The sequence below is a fragment of the Monopterus albus genome, unplaced genomic scaffold (assembly GCF_001952655.1).
Source record: "Monopterus albus unplaced genomic scaffold, M_albus_1.0 scaffold62.1, whole genome shotgun sequence".
In the NCBI taxonomy this organism is placed as follows: Eukaryota; Metazoa; Chordata; class Actinopteri; order Synbranchiformes; family Synbranchidae; genus Monopterus; species Monopterus albus.
In genome coordinates this window covers 1,713,176-1,735,358 of record NW_018127942.1, presented here as the reverse complement: position 1 = coordinate 1,735,358, position 22,183 = coordinate 1,713,176, and the positions used below count along the sequence as shown (strand labels likewise).

The window sequence follows — 22,183 nt, the reverse complement described above, 5'->3', positions numbered from 1 at the left end:
CCCGGCCACTGGGCATTGTTGTTATGTGATGCTTCCTTCTCCCATATGTTCTTCCAGAATTGTTCAGTCTCCCGCCTCGGTGGGTCTGCTTTCATGTTCTTACCCTGCCACTGAGAGTACACCTTGGATGGCTTAGTGGAGAACATTATCCTGGCTTCAACTTCTCTGGTGTACCTCTTCAGCTGGGTGGCCAGGGCTGTGTGAGCCTTTGCTTGGCAGTCTCTAAGGCCTCAGGTATGGACAGGGTGTTGTACTTCTGAGATTCCCCTTTCTTCATCATGTCTTTCTGCAATTCTGATAGCTGGCTAATTTCTCTCCTTGTTGCCTTGATCTTTGGCCTCCAACCTCCTTCTCCATGGAGGATACTGCTACTTGTGTCCTTTGTTGAACTTATAGCCAAGCATCTCAAGGATCGTGGTTGCTGTATATATGTTTGTGGGTTTTTGTGAGGGTGTGGTGTGTGTGTGTGTGTGTGTGTGTGTGTGTGTGTGTGTGTGTGTGTGTGTGTGGTGCAGTCCTAGGAACAGCTAAGATACTGCACAAGACCCAGGCCTCTGGTAGAGGACCCAAGCTTGATAGAAGAAATAAGACCGTCCTGAAGTGGGGCGAGTGGGGAATTTTATGTATATACTGTATGTGTGTGTGTTTGATGTCGTACATACTTGTGACTTTTTGGGACTAAATTTGCTTTGAAAATTTATTTTGATGTATGTCCAAGAGATTTAGACACCTGAGCATCACTAATGGTCTTTCTTGCAAAGACCAGTCATTCAGGAAATGGCCATACAGGAAGTAAAGTACTAAATATTCAGAAACGTTATTAAAATTTAAATATCTATTCAGTCTTTTGGCTAATATTACAATATTGTTGTCATAGATTATGATCGGAGTACAGTAGTTCATGAATTATTTATTTCATTCTAGTCAAAATGCACTTAAAAGAATAAAGTGCATGGTACAACTCTGCAAAATGGAATAAAGGGTCAGTCAAAGGATAAATTTACAGAAATCAACATGAATGTGCTAGGATAATCCCAGATGTGAATGCTTCTGCAGAACAGCAACCTTTCCTCACTTATTTGTTGAAATCTTTCCAGTACGCTTATCTGGTAAAGTTTATTCTGCAGAGTGATTGTATAATGGAACCGTTCCTGTCCTGCACTGGGCAAAGTAAAATGATGACAAGGTGAGGAGAAACGCCAGCAGAATCACAGTAACTCTTAAGCACAGGAAACATCAAGGAGCTAGTTTTGTCGTTCTTGAGGACATACTGTTTGAATATGAGATGTTTTGCCATGAGGATGATTATCCCTATTTCTGTTTATAAATTTGTTCCTTGTTGCTGTCCTCCGCTCTGTCGCCTTGACTCAAGCTGAAGCTTTTAGCAGACTTTCTTATCCTGAGTGATATAGCTTATCTACAGCACCACTCAAAAGCGACTGTATGGCAGTGCAGGTGCGGAGGTGGTGCTGTTTGTCTAATTTGCCGACTCATTTCTACCTCTCTCTCTGACGAAGGCAGCCTTTCATAAAGGAAGCAGCTTCCTGTTAGGTTCAAGGGCCAGAAGAATGATTAAAATTCTGCACAATCCAAATTGGATGAGGAGCACAGGGTTGTGCATGAGTGTGTTGTGTATGCTAATGCTCATGTGTATAAGTGTTAGTTACTCCCCTGAAGGCATCAAAGCTGCCTATATTAATAATGTAAGTGTAGAATATGAAGCTGAATAATGAAGTCAGCAGCACACTGGGTATCTGCAAATTACATGTTGCTGATTTCTTTTTTGTCTTTTGTTGTCCCTCTTCCTTTTCTTCTCTGTCTCTCTTTAGAGTGGTCCAGTGCTGTCCTCCAGTGTTCCCCTCCCCTCAGTCTTCTGTCCCTTTTGTTTGTTACCTGGTAAGTACACTCACATTTAGCTTCCATATATGCAGTGCAGAGGCTTTACCTGCATATTGCTGTCACCTTTATTAAAGAAATGTACATAGAAAGGCATTGAGTGACAGCAGCATTGATAGCACTTGACAGGGCAACAGTATTGGTACCTCTGAGTAAAATGAATATTAGTGTTCTTTTTATTTTTATCCACGTTGGAAAGATGAATAATACATTGCCATGCTTCAGTGTTAGATGTATGTGATGTCATTATTACACAGCGTCAGAACGCAGCGTGATTCATGCTTACAGTAACCCAATGAAAATAGGGACTCGGATTTCAACAGAATTTCCTTTTGATCAGGCGAAATTGGCGCCTTCTCCAGTGATATTTCTACCCACTGTTATTCTTCTTTGAAAGTTTTGGACAGGTCTTTGTGCCTCTGGATGATCATGAAGCAGCTTGGCAGATCGAGTTATGGTACAAAATTCAGTTCAGTTTAGATTATTATTTTTTTTTGCTGTACTGCTCAACAAAACGGAGCTGAAGAGTGCTTCATGTAGCAGTAAAACAAAAAAACTCCTCAGTGGATGCATTTGCCACTTCATTAAAACCCTCAGTTTGTGCCAGTAAACAATGGGTTTGATTTTGTTATACACTGATCTGCTGTACAAATACTGGATAAGTAAAGAACAGGATTATTTCATCCACTGTGGCAGGTCTTACACAAAAGTTAGGAAAACTAATTTAGACTCGTACAATATGCTGATCCATGAATTGTTTAATCATTAATCCACCCATATAATTCCTCTAAGAGAATGTGTCCAAAGACACGTGTTGACAGCAGTCTTCAATTAAAACTGTGTTGTGTATGGACACACCAGCATTTGATACTTCTGTATTCATGATGAATTTAGAGAAAGGTTTATTTTGTCCTTGTTAAAATGCCCATGCCTGTTAATATGAAGCAGAAACTAGCCAGTGATTTTTGCATGTATCCAGGAAAGCATCAACACAAGCCAGCCCTAATGTATAATTCCCAGCTATTTGTTATCACCAATTACGAGGCTTGTTTACAAAATCATGGGACTTGGTTGTTCTGTTTTTATGGGTGTGTGCATGTTTGTGTGGCCAGGGCTGTTAATGATGGGGGTAGACGGTCTCTGTTAAGAGATGTGTGTTCTTTGGTATGGCCAGGGGGGTGGTGGTTGGGCTGGGTGGACTAGTGAGTCCCCTCTGTCTCTATAAATATTCCCTGGGATCCCATTCAGAGGCTGCAACATGCTTGTGTATGTGTGTTTGTGTGTGCGCGTAAGCATGACGCTGCTACAGCTAGGCAAGCTACAGGCTATTACTGGCCAGTGGAGTTGCTATGGAGACCAGTGGTGTCATAGAGGAGCAACATCTGTGGGGTGCTTGTTTTGTCAAGACAGGTTTTTCTCTTTCTCTTTCTGTTCTCAAGAACTCACCGCCGGGGAAAGGCTAATGTTGACTAAGTTACAAGAGCCTGATGAAACATCTCCAGTCTCTCATCATTAGTGTTTTCAAACACTGGTAAACATAACACTTGAACACAGAGCCGGTTTAATAGCTGCAATTTCTTTAGGCAATATTTCAGCTGCCTGTGCCCAGTCAGTCCTCAGGCTGTGGAAGTCAGCAGGGACTCGGGGGGCTCTTGTCACTGGGCTTACAACAGTGGAACACTCACATTCTGGGGAAGCATTTAACCCATGCCCTCATCCTGCTCCCCCCCCAGCTCTCCTCTCTATATGGACATGTTCTATTTTCACAGCTCCTGTCTCCTGGCTGCCTTATCGGCAGCTCAGCATGGCACGGCTTCTCTTTTAATAGGTACTTATTTGGGCAGTGGGAGAAAACCCGTGTTTTTGAGCAACCCCCTACTCCCCTGTCCCCCTCCTGCTCACTTCTCTTTGTCTCAGATTTCTGTTTATCAATCATTTCTTTTGTGGTATGGATAGTGGGTGGAGGGCTGCATCTATGGCAAACGTTTCAAAAGTGACAGTGCACTCCACAGTTGGATTTCTTTTAAGAATCCAATTCATTTGAAACATTTTAATCTCCCCTTAAGGCACTGATCCAGGCTCCCTGTTGTGCTGTTTTGCAGTAGCCAGCACAAACAGGCTTTAGTGTTTCATATGATGTTCCAAGGCTTGAGTTTATCTGAGGATGATTGAATGCTTCTGAAATCAGAGGCTTCTCAAGTGCTTCACATAGATCAACCGGAATGGGTTGTGTGTACGTGTGTCCTGGGTATTTACCATGTTTGGGCAAACCTGAACCAGAAGAGACCTCCACAGGGGCAGTGTAGCTGGGCAAACCAAACCTTTGACCCCCTAATCTGGTCTAAATGAGACTGTCATGCACACAGCGCGGTGCAGCAGAGTCTGTGATGTAACAAAGTAATTTTGACATAATTTCATGTTTTCACTCTGCAGGCATCCTTCTACAAAGGCCAGTTACTGAAGTGCTATTCCCAAATTAACAGACTTTTGCAGGTTGTCTTACACATACCTTCATCACCTCAAAACATCATTCCCTTTATACCAAGATTAGACTGGACCTTGTCGTTAGATTCTGGCTGTGTCCTGTGGGAACATTATAACATGGATGGTCAAATAGCCAGAAGTGGGGGTTTTTTTCAGTCTTATCTGTTTCTTTTAGGGACCAACATATCAGAAAATGAAAATGTATAAACTGCTTTATGTTATAAGATAAAACAATTAACCATAATTTGTACAAATTATACAACCAAAAGTGAACTTGATGCCTGTGTTAAAAACAAACTTTACTTCTTGAGTTGGAGCTTTGAAATAGAGTTGAATCTACTTTGAGATTGCTTTTATCCAGGCATGACTATTGCAATGCATTGTACTCAGGCGTCAGTCAGTTTTCCCTCTCTCATCTTCAGATGGTTCAAAGCGCTGCCGCTCGTCTCTTGACAAGTACAACAAAATTGGACCCTAATAACCCCTGTTCTGGCCTCTCTTCACTGGCATCCAGTCTGCTTTCAAATAGTTTTGCTCTTATTTGTGGTATTTTTTGATATACCCTACCCATGATATGACCATGCACCTTTTTAAATTAATTGGTAGACCTTGAAGTCTTTCTAATACCCATGTCATTTCAATTATTAACTCCATGGATTCTATCTCCTTACTATGCCATTCAAAAAAATTGTCTTTTCCATCTGGTGGCTTCAACTACACATATTCATCACTGTGCAAAGACTTGGTATCATTTATATATTTAGACTCGTCTTTGCACTACAGAGCTGCTTAAAACATCAAATACTGTAGGAATAAAATAGGCATCCCTAAAGCAAGGTGAAACTGTTTTTTGCCGTTGTTGATGTGGTTTGTTTGCTGTCTGTTGTTAGTCTGGTATTGCTTTGCCCTCTTGAAATTTGTCTCACCATATTAGCTTGTCATTTTCCTTGTGTACCCCTGTGCCCTCGACCAGAAAGCTGTATGCCCCATCTCAGGTTTGGGTTAAGTGTACAAATGCGCCAGACTGGACCCTCTACCTTATATTCAGGGGACCGACCCAAGTGCCTTTTTAAACAGACGCAGAACACACACTCAAACTCACACACACACACACACACACACACACACACACACACACACACCCTCAGTCAAACATGCAGCACTCTGAACGCCTCAGATTAAGACTGCTGATAATTCAGTGACAGCACTTGCACCTCTCTCTGTCTCTCTCCCCTCCCTCCCTTACTTCTGTCTGAGGGTCCTCAGTCTTCCCTCTTTGAGGATAGTCTTTGGTCCTCGGGTCAACAGACTATCTCAGACACATATTAATATCCACCATTTGCCAGAGGCTTTAAACCATCATTTATTAGATGGATATTCGGTCCATTAGGCCATGTGTTAAATTCTTTGCGTCACTCTCTTTGGCAGATAGTGGATGCAGATGACTATATATAGATCTCTTTCAGTATGTGAATGTGTGTGCTTTATGAACTAATATACGTCTTTATTCACTGTTCAGTGGGTATGATCCCTGGAAACATACTCAGCAAAAGTCTTATTTATATTGATGTCCTGCACCATTACCTATGGTATTTTTGTGTGTGCAGTACACGCTTCTATGCACACGTATGTTCCTGGGTGCTGTAGCCCACGTGTTTGTCTGAAAGACAGCCAGTTTCCATCCCAGGCTCAAGTAAATTATGTAACTTTGGACCAAGGAGCATGAGGGAGCAGGGTGATCCTCAACTATAAAAGGCAAAGAAAAGGGAGGAACAGGGTCATTTGGCATGGAAACAGTCATTCTTCCCTTTGGCAGCATAATATGTCCTCATCCACAGTCCCAGAGAAGCAAATGGTGATTACAAATGATTGTACATACAGCCCAAGAAAAACATATCAGCCAATGATATTAGAAAGTTGTTTTTTTTTATCTCTTATCTCTACCAACTAGCATTTAGGGACAGTAATATTTCTCCCCACCAGTTACCAGCTCTATAAGAGCAGGTGTTTATTTTGAGTTGCAGTTTTCCTCAAGGGCCTTTGTTTTTCCAAACAGACACAAACGTGCTTAGAAACACAAACATACAGAAACACATGCAGACACTCAGAGTCACACACTGCTGCAGGGGCTGCAGAACCCTCAGTTGACACTCATCAGTCAGTGGGCAAAGTGGAACTCAAATGCAGATCAACTGAAACATGTGAAAGGGACTTTCAGAGAATTTTAGCACTGAATAGCAGTTGGTTCCACCATTCACATTTTCTTCTTACTTCCTTACTCCTGCAGTTATCCTCCTTCAGACAGTTTGAAAATTGTTCACCACATGCCAGCTTTCGTGTAGTAACATGTAGCCCACAAGTTGGCATGCTAAATTAGGATTCAGCTGAGCATGAAGAGGTGTGATAGTCAGCGAAATGAGAGCTCTCACACAGGTCATATGCAGCCACGCATGCACACAGGATCTCCATCCTTGTTAAGGTAAGTACATGTTTACTCAACGATCACTGTCCTCTCTACACCACCCTTCTGTTTAGTGACTAAATAAGGTGTAAAGACAGATGCAGGCAATAGCAACACTGAGTTCACTGCCATATGTGTTGTTTGCTTGGAGATTAGCCAACGTCTGTCTTGTTCAACAGTGCATTCCTCGCTAAGGGCTCTCACTGAATTAAAGACTTCTTATATCCAGTGTAAATAGTAGTGTTTTATAATATTCCACTATGTCTCAGAGCATGAGAGTTGTGTCTGCGTTTCTGAATGGATGTCACCTCAGAGTGACAGCCTGCTGAAGTCTGCTTCCAGGATGTTTTGCCTGTGCGTGTCCTGTTTTTCCCTAGCGTATCTTGGTTGGTTGCTGGAGGTCATAACATAGATTGCTTAACTACACCAGCTGATCTGAGGTGGTTTTTTTCTGCCTTACTTATCCTCTTAGCATGAATATTGGAAATAAGTCATAATATCACAACTCCTGTTTAATATAAGCTAAAAAAAAAAAAAGCACCTACCATTTTCAGTCAGTAGTGTGTGCCATTGCTTTCTTTGCAATCGGAATATTTTATAAGGTGTCCCAGTTATTTTGTCCCAATCTTATGTGCAATTGGGCTTTACAGCAACAGAAGCAGCTTGCAGTGTAATGCATGTAAATGACCTTTCTGATACAATTTTAGCTAAAGTTTAAAGAGGTTTTTTTTTTAGAGGTAGGAAGTCGGTGTCTAACCTGACAGTCATATACATAGAACACCTGAACCTCAAAGTGTAGTGTACTGGATCCCTCTGGCCTTTCTGTCTCTCCTCATTTCGTCTTTTGCTCTCATCCTTGCATCCCTGCCCCCCAAAAAACCCCCCCAACCCACCCACCCTGACCGTTTTTAGTGTATATATACTGTGTTTAGTATATATGAACAGGCTCTGTGTTATTGTCAGGCAGCGGTGCAAGTGTAGCAATGATATGGTACATTTAAATGAGCCTTGTATTTGTGTCCTGCAGCAGGTGAGGTTTAAGATGGCCGTTCCCTGCAGATGAAGCAGTGCAAGGCAAGGTGTTCAGATCTTGGTGGAGTCGGGCTCTGACCAGTGACTGTGTGATTACATTTGTCCCCAAACACCAAGGGCCAGATGCATAAATGACACCTAAACACAAAAACTATGTGTATGCCTTTTCCATTCATAAACTCTAATGTATAAACACGGAATGTGCAGGAAGAATGTGCACACCTTCCACAAACGTCAGACCATACGTACACACAGTTTGGGTAGATGTGATATGGTGAAGCAGAAATGAAAAGTAAGGTGAGACGGTCAGTTTTAAACAGCTTAAATTATTTTTTAGCTGTTTACATCTACCGCAGTTCACAAAGTGAATTTTTAAGCACAACGTTTATTGGCCTTATGAGTTTTCATCTATTTATGGCTAAAAGTGGGAGTGGGAAAAAAAGCTAGTGCACGTGCAACCAATTCCACGACAATTCAGATTTGAACCAAGCCAATGTGTAGCTATATAATTCTGATGAAAACGATGCGTACACTCAGTTCTCTCTTGTATGTACACAGTTTTATGCATATGGCCCCATGCTGCTGACCCATGTAGGCGTGTTTTTCTGCACATCTCAGACTGTTTGGGTATAACCTGGAAGTCTCCTGATTTACATGTGACATCCATAATCAAACTGGATATGCAGCTCATTGAATAATCTTGGGATATTTAAAAGTTCATTCCCCTTTTTTCCTTATTCTCCTGTTCTATCTTCCTTTTATCTTTATACAGAAATAACAGAGTTGAATAGTCACAGACCATAGCATTCTTTGCTAATTCTGTGCTAAAGTGCTGTTTAATGTTTCATTCTAAGGTGCAATATGATGTGATGCAGCAGACTTATGAATGCAATAGTTTTATTTTCAACTGGATATTAATACATTATGGAGAAAGTAATCGTTTAGATAAGCATGCAAAAGGGATTATTACAGACATTTATCATACTAAACGATATTTTATTAAATTTCAATTTTCACATGCAAATTTAAATCCTACCTTATTAGTCTTTCAAGTAAACGAAACAACCAGCAAAATGAAACATTGCTTAATATTGCCATTTACAGCCCACAGCAGTCTGCACAAAGCAGTTATTACAGTATGTGGATTATTATGGGGAAAAATTAAAAGGTGACCTTAAACATTAGCCACAAGGATAAATGACTTGCTCACACTAGCAGTGTTCAACTTTAATGACTCTTTGCCAACAGATTTGCAATGCAACTTGCAACATATTGTACAAATATATGAGATTTGGCCGAGACTTGTAAAATTCCATGAAAGCATTGTTAGAATAAATGGTCCCAGTGGGATTTGACCTCCAACTTTTACTGTGTTAGTACTGTGCAGTTGCATTGAGGTAGACAAGTTGTCTGTGTAAAACAGGAAGGCTGGCATTGAGAAGTAATGTGTGGCAAAATATCAGGTTATTTGTTAGGACATGGCTGAGATCTGCACAGTGCTGTGATGCGTGAAATATATCTGAGAGAATACACTATGTAGTCAGTGCTAAAAAGTCATTCGTGTATCAAAATTCTGTATTTTCTTAAAATGTGGGTTACCATTTGACACTTGTTGCAGTTAATCAGTTACAGTGACTGGTATAGTAAAAAGAATATACAATCATTATCGATGACAATCTAACAAGGTGATGGTCAGAGCTGCTAAACAAATGAATCATGATTCACAGCTTTGTCTATTCACAGTTCTGGGATTTGAACATGATGGGCATGAATTAAAGTGTTCTCAGTGTCACTGGATTTGTTTCTGCAGAGTTGGTGTAGGTGAGTCAGTGTGTGTGTCCTCAGATGACCTCAGCCTCAAGGGCTGCTCTGGCCAGAATAGTGAGGAGGAAAGATTAATAGTATTGTTGAAGGACAGGCACATTAGGAAACGGTGTAAGGAACCACACTGGAAAAGACTTTCTATGCCTTCCAGCAGGCAGGCATGAATAAAAGGGTGACGTGTGAAATGAAAAAGCAAAATGCTTTTAGTATTTTCAACTATATCTTCGTATTGCAATACTGCACTGCCAAAGTAATTTCTGTTTAGCCTTCTATGTTATGTTTGCTCAGTAGTTTGAAATTTTCAACCTGTAGAAAGATTAAAGTGATGGTTTGTGTGCTTTCACTTCCATACTCTCGTACCCTCAAGGCAAGGCAAACATTCTTGACAAACAGAAAAGAACACATGATGACACGTTGTCTTATGTACAGTTTAGATTAGAGACCAGGATGCAGCAATGTGACTGTGCAGGCAGTAGAACACATTTCTACATAGGCCAAGTGAGGGGAGGAGGAGGAGACAAGGCGCTTTGAAGCTGCTATGGTGGGTACATGGTGGCCCAACACCTTACTAGGACGCTTTATGTTGGTTTTCCTTTAATTTGTCACCCAACGTGTTTTACTTACACACATTCAACTCTTTATTTTTAATAAAAGTAACCAAGCAGTGTGGGTGTGGCACAGCAGTAGTTGAACAATGAGATTCTGTTACTGTGTGCACAGAGTACAGTATGTACATAAACTAGGCTGTTGTTTAAACCTCCTAATTCTCCTGTCACTCCAAGTTCCTAGACTCCGAGGCAAGTGGAAATAATACAACCAGGTAGTATTCTCATTTATCCTTGATTCACAATGTTGTTTTTCAGTGAACAATAAATATTAAACCTTAGAGTGAAAATCATCCTGATGTTTCAAATGGTCTGGAATAAAGTACGCCCACCTCTGATGTTTAAGTGCTCAGAGGTTAGTCTTAGGAAGACTGAAGTAAAGGGGTACAAGCATATCGAGAACAGTGAGAATCTGCTATCCTAAAAGTGCTACAGTTGCATGTTGTTACTCTGCTGTCATGTAATTGTTGTTTTTAATCTGCAATTAGTTTTAATCTAATTTGTATTTTAAATTACATTGCGTTTAAGTCGGTGCACTAATGGGTTGTGTGTGCCCATAGTTAACATTTTATTGTCAACAGTAAATGAGAAAGCTTAAGTTATTTTGTTATTGTGTGTTCTTTGAATGCTTTGTGTTTGTCTAGCTCACTCTTTCTTCAGCAGCCTTTATGTTTCAGTGCCAACTACTGGTATGAACATGGAACTTCTTTCTTGACATTGTAACACGTGTGCACAGTCATTTTCACTTGTTCTAGTAAACTGGGTCTTTTGATGCGGCGCAGGTGAAATGAAGCAGCAGTGAAGAACGACTGCTGTTTGGTTGTAGTCAGTGTGAAGACGGTGACAGAGCTTCCAGGCGGTAAAATGCCTGATAAAACGCTGCTGAACATACAACTGTGAATCGTTGTTGTCTGCTGTCAAGATATTAAAGGTCTACCAACATTCTACTTGAAAAGGGGTTTAATGAGCCATAGCATGTGACTATGCCTTTGTGTGCACACATCCTCTTTGTTACTGAAGTGGGTTTACATTTAGATATGATAGTTTTTGCCTGCTCATTAATGTTTTGATTTATTATATGGTATTATCTCCAGCTTTATTGGAATGGTCATGTTGGAAATGCATTTAGCATCCCGTAAATCTTAATACAGACCAGACGTACAGAATCTGAATGAGAATACTGTACGTCTGGTCTGTTTGACCATGGCTCTTGTGAGCCTCCTGTAAATCCAGATAATTTTGAGATATTGCAGAGATGTAGTAGGCCTGTGGAGATTCTCAGTACTATCTAATCACAGGCTCAGATGTGGTTGATGAGATCAAACTTGAAGTGAATGCGTGATGATGGCAACACCCGAAACATCAGGTGATGATGTGGCGCTGTAAGATCAGAGTCCTGTGGGTTCACTTGGTTAGATGGAACAGCAAACGACATTACTGTAAATTTTGAATCCATTTACATAATATTTGTTGTGGATTATGCATTAAATGAATTTGGCTATTGTGCCAGCCATGTCACCTGTACCTCTCTGTGAATTTTGTTCACTTGTGTCCATTTGAGTGTGTCCCCAGTCAACCCTTCCACCACTGACTGATTGATGTAGCTGTAGCCTAATTTTAGTTTATGAGGTGTGGGACCGCTGGGTGTTACCCTAGCTGCCTTTTTAGATGAGGAAGCTGGGAACGGTGTGCCGCACAGGGCTCCTATCTCTTGTAATTATCTCTTTGTCAGTGGTTGGACAAGGGGCTCGGACCTCACTCGTTTCCTTCAGCTTCCCTCAGCTCCTCACATTGCACATTCACACATCCAGGAGCTCAGAGACCCGGTGTGCGTGCTGCCGTGGCCTTATAGAACCTCAGCATGCTGCGCTGCTATTGGACAGGTTCCATCCCGCTGAGGACAATGTTACCTAATGCACACTATTGAGTGGCAAGATCTAGGCTAACATCACATAGGACAGCACAACCCAGTTAGTCCAAATTAGATATGTGATTTGTCCTATCTGAATAAATTTGAATGTGGTTTAGTATTAAAGGAATCTGGACGGGGTGCAGCCTATTTACACCAGCCTTCTCTCTGTGGGATAAGTTATTGGCACCTAGCCTTCCCTCAGTTCTTAATCTCCACGGGACGTGTGCGTATGTTTTCATTCCCCTGACAGGATGTGTTTGTCTGTGTTTACAGTCCCCTGGTAGGACACCACAGATGGTGTAGGGCTGGATTTGATGAAGTTGGCCTGGCTGCTGTGTCTCCTGCGGCGCTGTGCCGCACAGCAGATCACGCTTTTGTGTTGGGACCTAAAATGTGCTGATCTCTACAGCAAGTGAACGGAGGAATTGTAGTTTGTTTTAAAATGTTTCAGATTTTCTGCTGGGTCCACCCTCTGTATCAACAGTAATTGTATCTATTAATGAACCTGCATTTAGGAGTGAGATGAGCTATTATTATCTGCTGTATAATTGTACATACTTTCTGAATCACTGTATTATCATGACAGCCTACACAAATCTTCATCTGCGTTTGTCATGCCGGGGCGTAGACTGTAGACCACCCAGCCTGTAGTTGTCTATAGCCTCTGTTGGTGTTGTCTCTGATTTGTGTTCCCCACATCAAAAGCAGACATCCTCCTGCTGTACTCAACACCCAGTCCCCCAGCCTCTCCAACCAGCCTCCGTCACGCACAGCTGTTTCACTCGTCCGCCGCTGTTCTGTTTTATCTCTACGCTCCTTTCATCTCTCTCTCCCTGCTGTCTCTCACCTCTTCCTACCTCTCATGGGCTTTATCTGGCTCTTACTTTTAGTGCACCTCTTATTTTCTCCTGCCTCGCTTATCTGACTCTTTGCTGATTCATTTTCCCAATGCATTTATGACTTTCTCTCCTCTCTGTCCCTATTCCTTTCTTTTTGTATCGCCCCTCCTTTATCTCCCTCTTTGTCATCTCACCCATCAACATTCGGTTTCCCTGGGAGGAAAATGGGTGGTTTAGTCTGTGTGCTAATAGCAGAAGGCTTACACACTCAGACACACCAATATTCAGGTGCCAATAAAACTTGCAGTGAAGACATTCAAATAAATCACAACTTCAGAGTATTTTTAGAGACTCAGTTATAGCTGTGCCAGTTAAAGTATATGATTTTCTGTATGTGTATTTAGTAGCATGAAGGATTCTTAGCCCTATAGGCTGAAAGGCCTAATCGCATCACAACTCTTAGTATACTCATAATGACATCAAACTGGCTGAGCTCTTAGACTAAACATAGTATGTCATGTTCTCGAGTACACTTCTCCTCTCTCAGGTTCACCTGACACATCTGAGGCTGACGTAGCGCCTATATTTGGGTGGTGTCATCAACAATATTACAGTTTTCTGTCAGGACCCCCTCGCCTTCCTGAGCAGGATATCTCATGTGATGATACACGTGCAGGTGTGTCACATGAATCAAGCCTGGCTTGCTTTTTGCATTTAAAGAGGAGCACTGTGCACATCCAGACTGTTTCAGGCCAAGTGCAAGATAAAAATGGGCTTAGTGGAAAATTTCACCCTCTGATACAGACTGTTGTTCAGCCACACCCATTGGTTATCCTGAGATAAAGATGTGCACCCATGTTCCCTCAGCTTCCCTTGCCTACATATAGAGTATGTCACTACTTGCACTGTATGTGTTACAGCTCTTTGTGTAGTGAGGCTCCTGGTAGAGAATCTGGTATCTGTCTGTGATCGTGAATGTTTCCAGTGTAACAGATGTCTTACTGCTGTACACATCACTTTGACAACATTTTTAGTCGTGATTAAAGCTAAGATAAACATTCAAAAAAATTTAAAAGCTATATTTTTTTGGCAGTTAGTTTCTAGAGTTTGTATTCTGTCCAGCATAAATGGAAAAATCAATCTTAACTCTGTCATGTTGGCTGAAGGCTGAATAAGCTGTGTTCAGAGAGGCTGGGGAGGAGGGATGTGCTGAGATGCAAGATGTTTGTTAAACCCTTCACTGTTGAGCTGCCAGTAGCTGCTTAATCATGCGATGGAGCATGAAAGTAAAAAAAATAAAAATAAATTCTGATTTCATGTCTGCAGTGATTGATTTGTTCCTACTTTAAGAAAGTTCCATTAATGTCTTTGTGCACTCATCTAAGGCCAGCCCAATATGTTGCCACTTAATAGGTCATTACTTTTTTTAAGCTCACCCTACCTAGTGTAAAAGCCCACATCTCTGTGCCAAGAGAGCGCTCGGGGAGATTAATGCTTTAGGATTGGAAGGTTCAGAATAGAAATACCATGAGTTGTATTCAGATGTTCAGAGTATGATAGCTGAAATGTGGCATTTGGCACATTTTGGGGGAAATCCTTGTTTATTGTATTGAATATTGTATTGTGAGGGATTGATGGGGGATGCAGTTGAAATGATCAGCACATGCTGGTCAGACTTGGAGTTTGCAGCTTGTTTCATCAGGTAAACCAGCACAAGCAGTAGCTTCAGAGAATCCTCTGTGTGAGACGAACTGCTGGTTGTCTTATTAGGCCTGACATTTAGAAATCTCATCGAGTACATTGCTTTGTAAAAGAGAAGACTTCAAGGTGTAAGAATGCATGTGAAATCAGTGTGTCTGTATAATGTAAAATAAATTCATAATGTTAAGCCAGTTACATTTTTAAATAGACTTATTTTTGTTTGTTTGTTAAACTACTATGCTTTTTTCTATTGTGCTCTTGTTGAAATGCATCTAATTCCTTACGTACAGCAATAGATATGCTTAAATTTATACATATAGAACTGTATATGATAACACTTTGAAAGACCTAGTAGCTTTTTTACATTATACATGAATAAAAGATGTTGCTACAGATGCAGTTTATAGTTTCTTCTGTTGGGCTCTTTCTTTAGCTGAAGGGGAAAGGAATATCTTATTATTTCTCCCTGGCCTGTTGTTTTCACTTAATCATTAATACGGGGAATTTCACTGAAACCCACAAAGGGCATTTTCAGTTTATTACTCAGTTATCGTGCATTTTTCTCAATAAAACAAGCCCAATTCTCATTATCAAAAGATGTAAAGACTGTCAAATTCCTGTTCTGGAGGCCTACAGCTTGATAACCTCACTCACATGCACATTATATGGCATGTGCACCTGGATGTTACAGATGTCTTTTTACTAATTCATCATTTCTCTGTCTTCTCCCTTTCTTTCTGTTGTCTGTCTTCTTCTCCTTTGCATCTCAGGTTTGAGCAGCCATGACAAAGTCCTACGAGTTCAACTGGCAGAAGCACCTGCCTGGGTTCATGCAGGAAGGCGCTTCCTTTGACAGGTTTGATGAGGTAAAAAAAAAAAAGACACATTTCTCAAGTTTCTATACCAGTTTTGTGAAATAGCATAGCTTATCGAGATATTTTCTGATGCAGTTAAGATTGCTGTTTAATGAAGGCTTAGTCTGCTTTGCAACCTGTGTCAGTTTGTCAGTGACACTGATGATACTTGCATAGGCTGTTTGCTTTACCTATTAACATCTGTCACCTTAATGATCATCCCCGGGCCTCTCATTAGTGCGTGTGCACACACACCAACATATCCACACCCAGAGAGCAGAGGGGTCATGTTTATAAGCAATAAGCTCTGGAGCACAAGGAGTATATAAATCCTGAGATTTCAGTGGAGACCCTGATGCGATTACAGTGCTGTTGTTTAAAATCAGTATCACAAGGTGGAGGTTGACACTGTACAGGGTATCAAATACAGCACATGGTACTTCACACAAGACAAAACACACTCAACATCATTAAGACCAGCAGCTACAAAACTGTGCAAAAAGTCAAACCTCTGGAAGGCTGTTGGAAAAGGACTGACAGATATTTACCAGTAACATGACCAAATATCTTGCCTTATTCTGTGTATACGCATCAACCTGTGTACTTCCTGTCTTTTTGCCAAAGTTTCCTCTGACTAACTTAATCAGGACACTAGGTAGGACATTTGCAGTGCAAGGACAAAGTGTGTCACACACATGTACACACACACACACACACACAGAAATATACATGCACCCTTGAATGCATCAGGAAATCCCCTCAGTCCTCTGTGTTTATATGGGCACCGTTTGGCTGAGGAGGATCCCTCATGGAGAAGAAAACTTGAAAGCATAGAGAAAAGCATCATCAAACTCACAGCTATGTACAAAGTAAACCATGAAACTGGGCCAGCAGTGTGTTGCTGCTGTGAATACTGTATGAGCTGCGCAGGACAGGGTCAGGACTGGCCTGAATCGTAATAAGGTCAACTTGTACCAGTCGCATTAAAAGTTAAGATTAAAATCAAACAAAGAAAAGCTGGAGGTATTCATTAAAGTGGGTTTAAGAGGGTTTGCTCATGTTACTCGGTGTTGTTATAAACTTCAAGTAGTTAATGTCTCTCTTTTCCAAATGTCTTTCATACGCCATGTGTATGAGAGAGACTCTGATTCCTGGCAAATAGTCTGCAGGGAACATCTGTGTCAGTTGAAATAAAGTATGCCACTTCCACCAACAGACATGCTCTTTATCAGTTCCTCTCATATAGGCACTCGTACACAGACACACGCAGGCAAATATAATGACTGAGGCCCCACTGAGTAACAGATGGCCGAGAGGGATTGTGTATGTGTGTCAGTGTATGTGTACTTATGGCTATTGTATACATGGTGACTTCCAGTTTTTAGTTTTATACCATAGGAGTCTCTCAACAGTATATGTAACTATAACTTTCCTGTCCAAAATAAAGCTGTCTGACTTGATTAGAAGAGCCCTTTCATCTCCCATAATACTTTGGTTATAAAATGGTTCCTTTTTTTTCTTATCTTGCTTTCATTTTGTCTTTGTCCATTTAGTCTTGTGTGTTTCACCCATTGACTGTATATACGATGGACATCATGTCACCACTTCTCTCCACTATGCAGAAGTGAAGCCAAAATATCACGAATACAGCAGCTGCCATCTTGCTTTTTGCAACCAGATTATGTGCAATAGTGACCAGAAGTAGAGCAGTGACGTCAAACCGCCGGTCAGAGCTGTCAGATCAACCAAAATAGACACCTTTTTATATCATCAAACAACTTATTAAAACAAACTTGCCAGAAAAATGAGCACTTGTACACAAATCAGTGTGGTTATATCCACCAAAAATGATTATTTATTATTATTATTATTATTTTATCAGACTGTGAGTTTTTATTTTGGCTCATGTCCCATCCACTGACATGGAGGAGGCGGGGTTTATGACCTACAGTATACTGCAACCAGCTACCTGGGGGTGATCGACAGTGGCTTCACTTCCTGGAAATGTCATGGTGTCCATCATACAATATTTACAGTCAGTGGTTTAGCCTGTATCCTTGCTTTTCTTTCCATTCACTGTATAGCTTTACCTCTGTACACTACTGTAGGAGAGGCCTCGTATTTTAATCCATTAGTCTTTTTTTTTTTTTTTGCTTAGAGATATTTCAAATAAGTGTCTCCTCTTTGACAAGTCCTGAGTCAAAGGAGAGTTTGTGTGTGGTTGTGTGGGCAAACTTTAGTTCACAGTCAACATTGTGAATATATTTTGGCCAGTCCTCATAGCATCAAAGTGTTGTTTTTCAGGGTTAAGACTTGGTTTTAGGAATAGAACTCCTAGAAATGGGGGCTTAGTTTTTATTAGATATTGGTTTGGTGATTTAGACTGAGGGTAAGAAGCCAAACAACAGTGAAAACAAAATGTTAACTGCAGCAACAAAAAGTTCATTAAACAGGCAGTGTGAGGGTATTTGTGCTTGTATTATTATTACTTACTAATTGAAATACATAAAAAAGAAGAGTTATGTGTTTTCATCACTCAGCGAGTGGTGGTGTTGATCTACCTTGTTAAATACTTGAGGCCATGTGTACGGATGAGAGCGCACGCGTGTGTGTGCGTACCCACAACTCTATTGCCTGAATTACACCCCCTAGATAGTTATTTATGTGGGAGTAAACAAAGGAGTTTAGTGTGTGTGTGTGTGTGTGTGTGTTTAATCTACTTTACCTGCATGTGTGTAAGCACACAAACACATTTACATGCCCTCTGTTTTTATTTATTTTTAACCAAATTGTCAGGTTTTGTTTTTGCTGTTCCTTTTTCAAAGATCACTGTTGGAGGTGACAAAAAAAGAGGATCAACAGACAACACTCACACCCACACAGAGTGAGCTACACTTGCCCTGACACTTAGAAAGAATGTGCCCATGTTGAGTAGGAACTGGACTGACTACAACCAGGAGTCTTTATCTGTCCGCCTCCACAGAGAGACAGTGGGACCTCAGCTAATGGTCCCTTTGCGAGTGGAAGCACTGTCCATTATTTTCTACTGTAGTGCTACAAGAATATGCCGTCTGATAGCGTAACAGTAGCCTGCTGTATGTTCCTAACAGTCAGGGCTCATTTCATAGAGTGGGCTTTACTGTGTGCAACTGAAGCTTCTGTCAGAGCAAGCTTTTAGCTGCACTTAGAGCAGTCTCATTATTTCCTAAATGGAAATGGAATTCTTCTGTTGGTTATACTGGGGTTTTTAGATGACAGGATAGGGCATTAAGAACAGCCAAATATTTTCAACAGTGTATCTCATGGCAGCAACATCCTTAAAATAATAAATGATGTGTATGTGCGAGTGGGTCACTCTGTTCCCTACTGCTAATATTAGAGTTAGAGTGACCCAACAGCCATCTTTTATTCTATTTTTGCCTCAGGGTTTAACCCGCTTACAATAGATGTCATTTGAACGGGATAAAAAAAACGTACACAAACACACTTTGACACAGTCATTTGTCAGCGCAGTCATAGCTTCTAGCAGCTGATTGAGCTCAGTGTTTGCATAGATAAGCTAGCCAAGAGTCTGTGGTCCAGTACTTCTGAACTGAATAGGGATTGCAGCATGTTGCACATGAGCTCATGCGTATACATTATTGCAGCATGTTGCACATGAGCTCATGTGTATACATGTAGTGTATACAGAGTACATGTGTCCATTAGCATTATAGAAGCTTTTCGATCCCTCTTAAACTCTCATATATTGTACATGTACAGACACACACATACACTCAGCTGCTGGTTTATTAACTACACCCAGCGAAAACCAATGCGATCTATTTCAGATTTCCTGCAATAAATCCTCCCTTCCTGAAGGTGATAATATTCACTTTTGATTGAAACTGTTGTAATATTGATTAAACTGTACAGTCATTTTGGAAAATGCTGTTAAATTGTATTGTTATACTGACAGGTTTGTTGATTATTTTGTCCACCCCATTTATATCAAGGGCAATAGGCTATTTAATGGAAACATCTCTCTGCATAGTGCAGCACAGTTGGACAACAGCACAAACTACAGGATCATAATGAACAAAAATTGAACATTATCACTGTCACTTACTGTATTTAACGCCACACTGTTGGATTAGACTGGGGTAGTTTAACTAGGTATATCTGTTAAACTGCCAACTGAGTGTGAATGCATCTCACCCATGTCTCTCATGCACAGCACTGTTACTGCCAGATGATGTCTGCATTTTATCGATGCTCGTGTTTGTCTGAGCCATACACTAGGTTTCATCCCTTCTGCACATGATGTGTACTCAAGGGGGCCGAATACTTTCGCAAGGCACTGTACATGCGTGTGTGTGTGTGTGTGCCCTTATCCAGGCAGGTGCATCTAAAAAAATGAATCAGTGTTAAATCTGTTTGACTGGGAGTGCGTAAACATTCCATGTGTTAACCAGGTTGGCTGTTTAATGTCTAGTGTTACAGTAAATCATGTCATTGATGGAACCCCTCTGTCTCTGCAGGACCCGTATATGTTTGAGCCCAACTGTCAAATGAGGGTGGATGAGTATGGCTTCTTCATCACCTGGAAGAGTGAGGGAAAGGTACAACCTTTTCACCTCTGTGTATTTTCTGTCTGCCAGGAGGTTATGCAAAGAAAACCAATATCTGTTAAGCACATGAGACATGTGTTTTCAGAAATATTTCTCTGACATAATACCTTCCTTTTTCCAATTTAAAACACTGAAAAAAGCATAGATTAGTGCTAATCGTAACAGTTATCAGAAATCCGTCAAGCCACTCAAACACAGAAAGCTACAATCTAGTATTGTGCTACAACATGTATTTTACTTCAGACAAGCAATCCACTGGAGTGTTTGTTAACTATTAGAACACTATTATTCTTTTTTTAGCCTTTGTGTAACAAGGGAATTTAAATAAAAACCCTTGTTCTTTACAGCAGCGGCCTAGGGGTATACTGTAAGTAGTTATAAGTGGTGTTTCTACCACTCCACTAGTCTAGTACATAAAGCAAACAGCTGAGCAGTGTTTCGTCACAAAATAAATGTGTGGAATAATACATCAATAAAGCAAACGTGTGACCATCAGGGCCCCTAAAATAAAATTGTCACATTGATTTTCTACCTAACAGGCAGCAATTGAGTTTTAATTATTGACATATGGTAATGAAATCAGTTTGCAGAGAAGATAACTAATCTGTCACAGTCAACATTTGCAGTAGCCTGCCTAGGTTTTTTGTCAAATTTGTTTCCTTGGGAATCAGACTCGTAATTGAACTGTAAGCTGTAACAGCAAGTTTTTGTAAAATGCAAAGGAGAAAATGGTGATTAAAAATGCTACAGGCACTGAAAACGTGATGATGAGAAAGATGAGGATGTTAACTCCTATTTGGGTTTTAATGATGTAAATTAGTAACTGTTGCCAGATGTTGAGAGGTTGTAGTTTTGCTGCTGTGTACTGAGTATTACAAGTGTTTGCCAAAACCACAAAAAAATGCACTGTGACCCATGTATCGTTTTTTTAAATTTCCCACCCATCCCTCTGTGTCACCCTCTTCACTTGCTTGCATCACCTCCCTCTTTCTCTCTGTCCTGTGTATCTCTCCTACAGGAGGGTCAGGTGCTCGAGTGCTCCCTCATCAACAGTATTCGTGTCGGTGCCGTCCCAAAGGTGAGACCTCTTTTGTGCCCCAGCAACATTCGCATGCTCTGTTTATCCCAGCCATCAATCAGTCTCTTGCTGCTGCAGTGATGGTCCTGGTACAGTCCCGGAGAACTGCTACATCATTTGTGTTTTAATTAACCAAGCCTTCAATGCTGTACTCTATTGATCAAATGACTGATCTGGGAGTTGAGTTCTCACTGCTGAGCTTCTCTCTCAAATCCCAGATTCACTGCGGCATTTGGAGAACATATAAAATGAAATATTTAACTCACTACAAACCTGACTGGGTTTAGGCACAGGTTTGTATCTGAAATGTTTGTTTTTGTAGCACTGACTTGTGCATTTGACCCAGAGGAATAATGAAAATCTGTGCTTCCAGCCCTATTAGGATGAGAATCACAGGGTTAAGAAGTTCATACTGTGGGATCAAAAGCTCACAGGTATATAACATTCTGTCTCTGCCAGGCCTTTTGTTATCATGTAATGGAAAATGAATCTCGAAATAGCCCGAGTGTATCAACCAGCTGCATTATTCTGAATTTTCAGTACAGCTGGCAACCGATCATTTATTTCGCTGGTATGGAGACAGATACACACACACACACACACACACACACACACACACACACAGACCTGTATGGCTTCTGTTTATATTAAATAGTGATTTGTGCAGTTCAGCCTTGACAATAAAACCATGATCATAGCATAGTAGTTGGCATCATGGAGACCAGATGAATTCACAGGAATACCCATATGGATGTCTGTGTCTTATTAGGATGCAAACCTGCCAAGCCACAAGAAGTCAGAAGTCTGACAGGAGACACTGGTGTGACCACTGCGTAACATGTTTTGTGTGTACTGTTGACATCAGAGGGGTTCTGTTTGCTTCGTCC

At 40.9% G+C, this 22,183-nt stretch overlaps 1 protein-coding gene across 6 annotated transcripts in view; it reads left to right on the top strand.

Annotated features, from left to right (window-relative positions):
• plcb4b (phospholipase C, beta 4b) overlaps window positions 1–22,183 on the top strand; it is a 62,635-nt gene that overhangs the window by 19,186 nt on the left and 21,266 nt on the right. For 4 of the 6 annotated variants that reach the window (XM_020603691.1, XM_020603695.1, XM_020603690.1 and 1 more), the window contains exons 3-6: window positions 1,830–1,896; window positions 15,525–15,620; window positions 20,129–20,209; window positions 21,237–21,296. In XM_020603691.1, coding sequence (XP_020459347.1) covers window positions 15,537–15,620; window positions 20,129–20,209; window positions 21,237–21,296 — 225 coding nt within the window. In that variant the 5' untranslated portion in view covers window positions 1,830–1,896; window positions 15,525–15,536. The remainder of the gene's footprint in view (window positions 1–1,829; window positions 1,897–15,524; window positions 15,621–20,128; window positions 20,210–21,236; window positions 21,297–22,183) is intronic. The other 2 variants (XM_020603694.1, XM_020603692.1) reach the window with 1 other exon arrangement.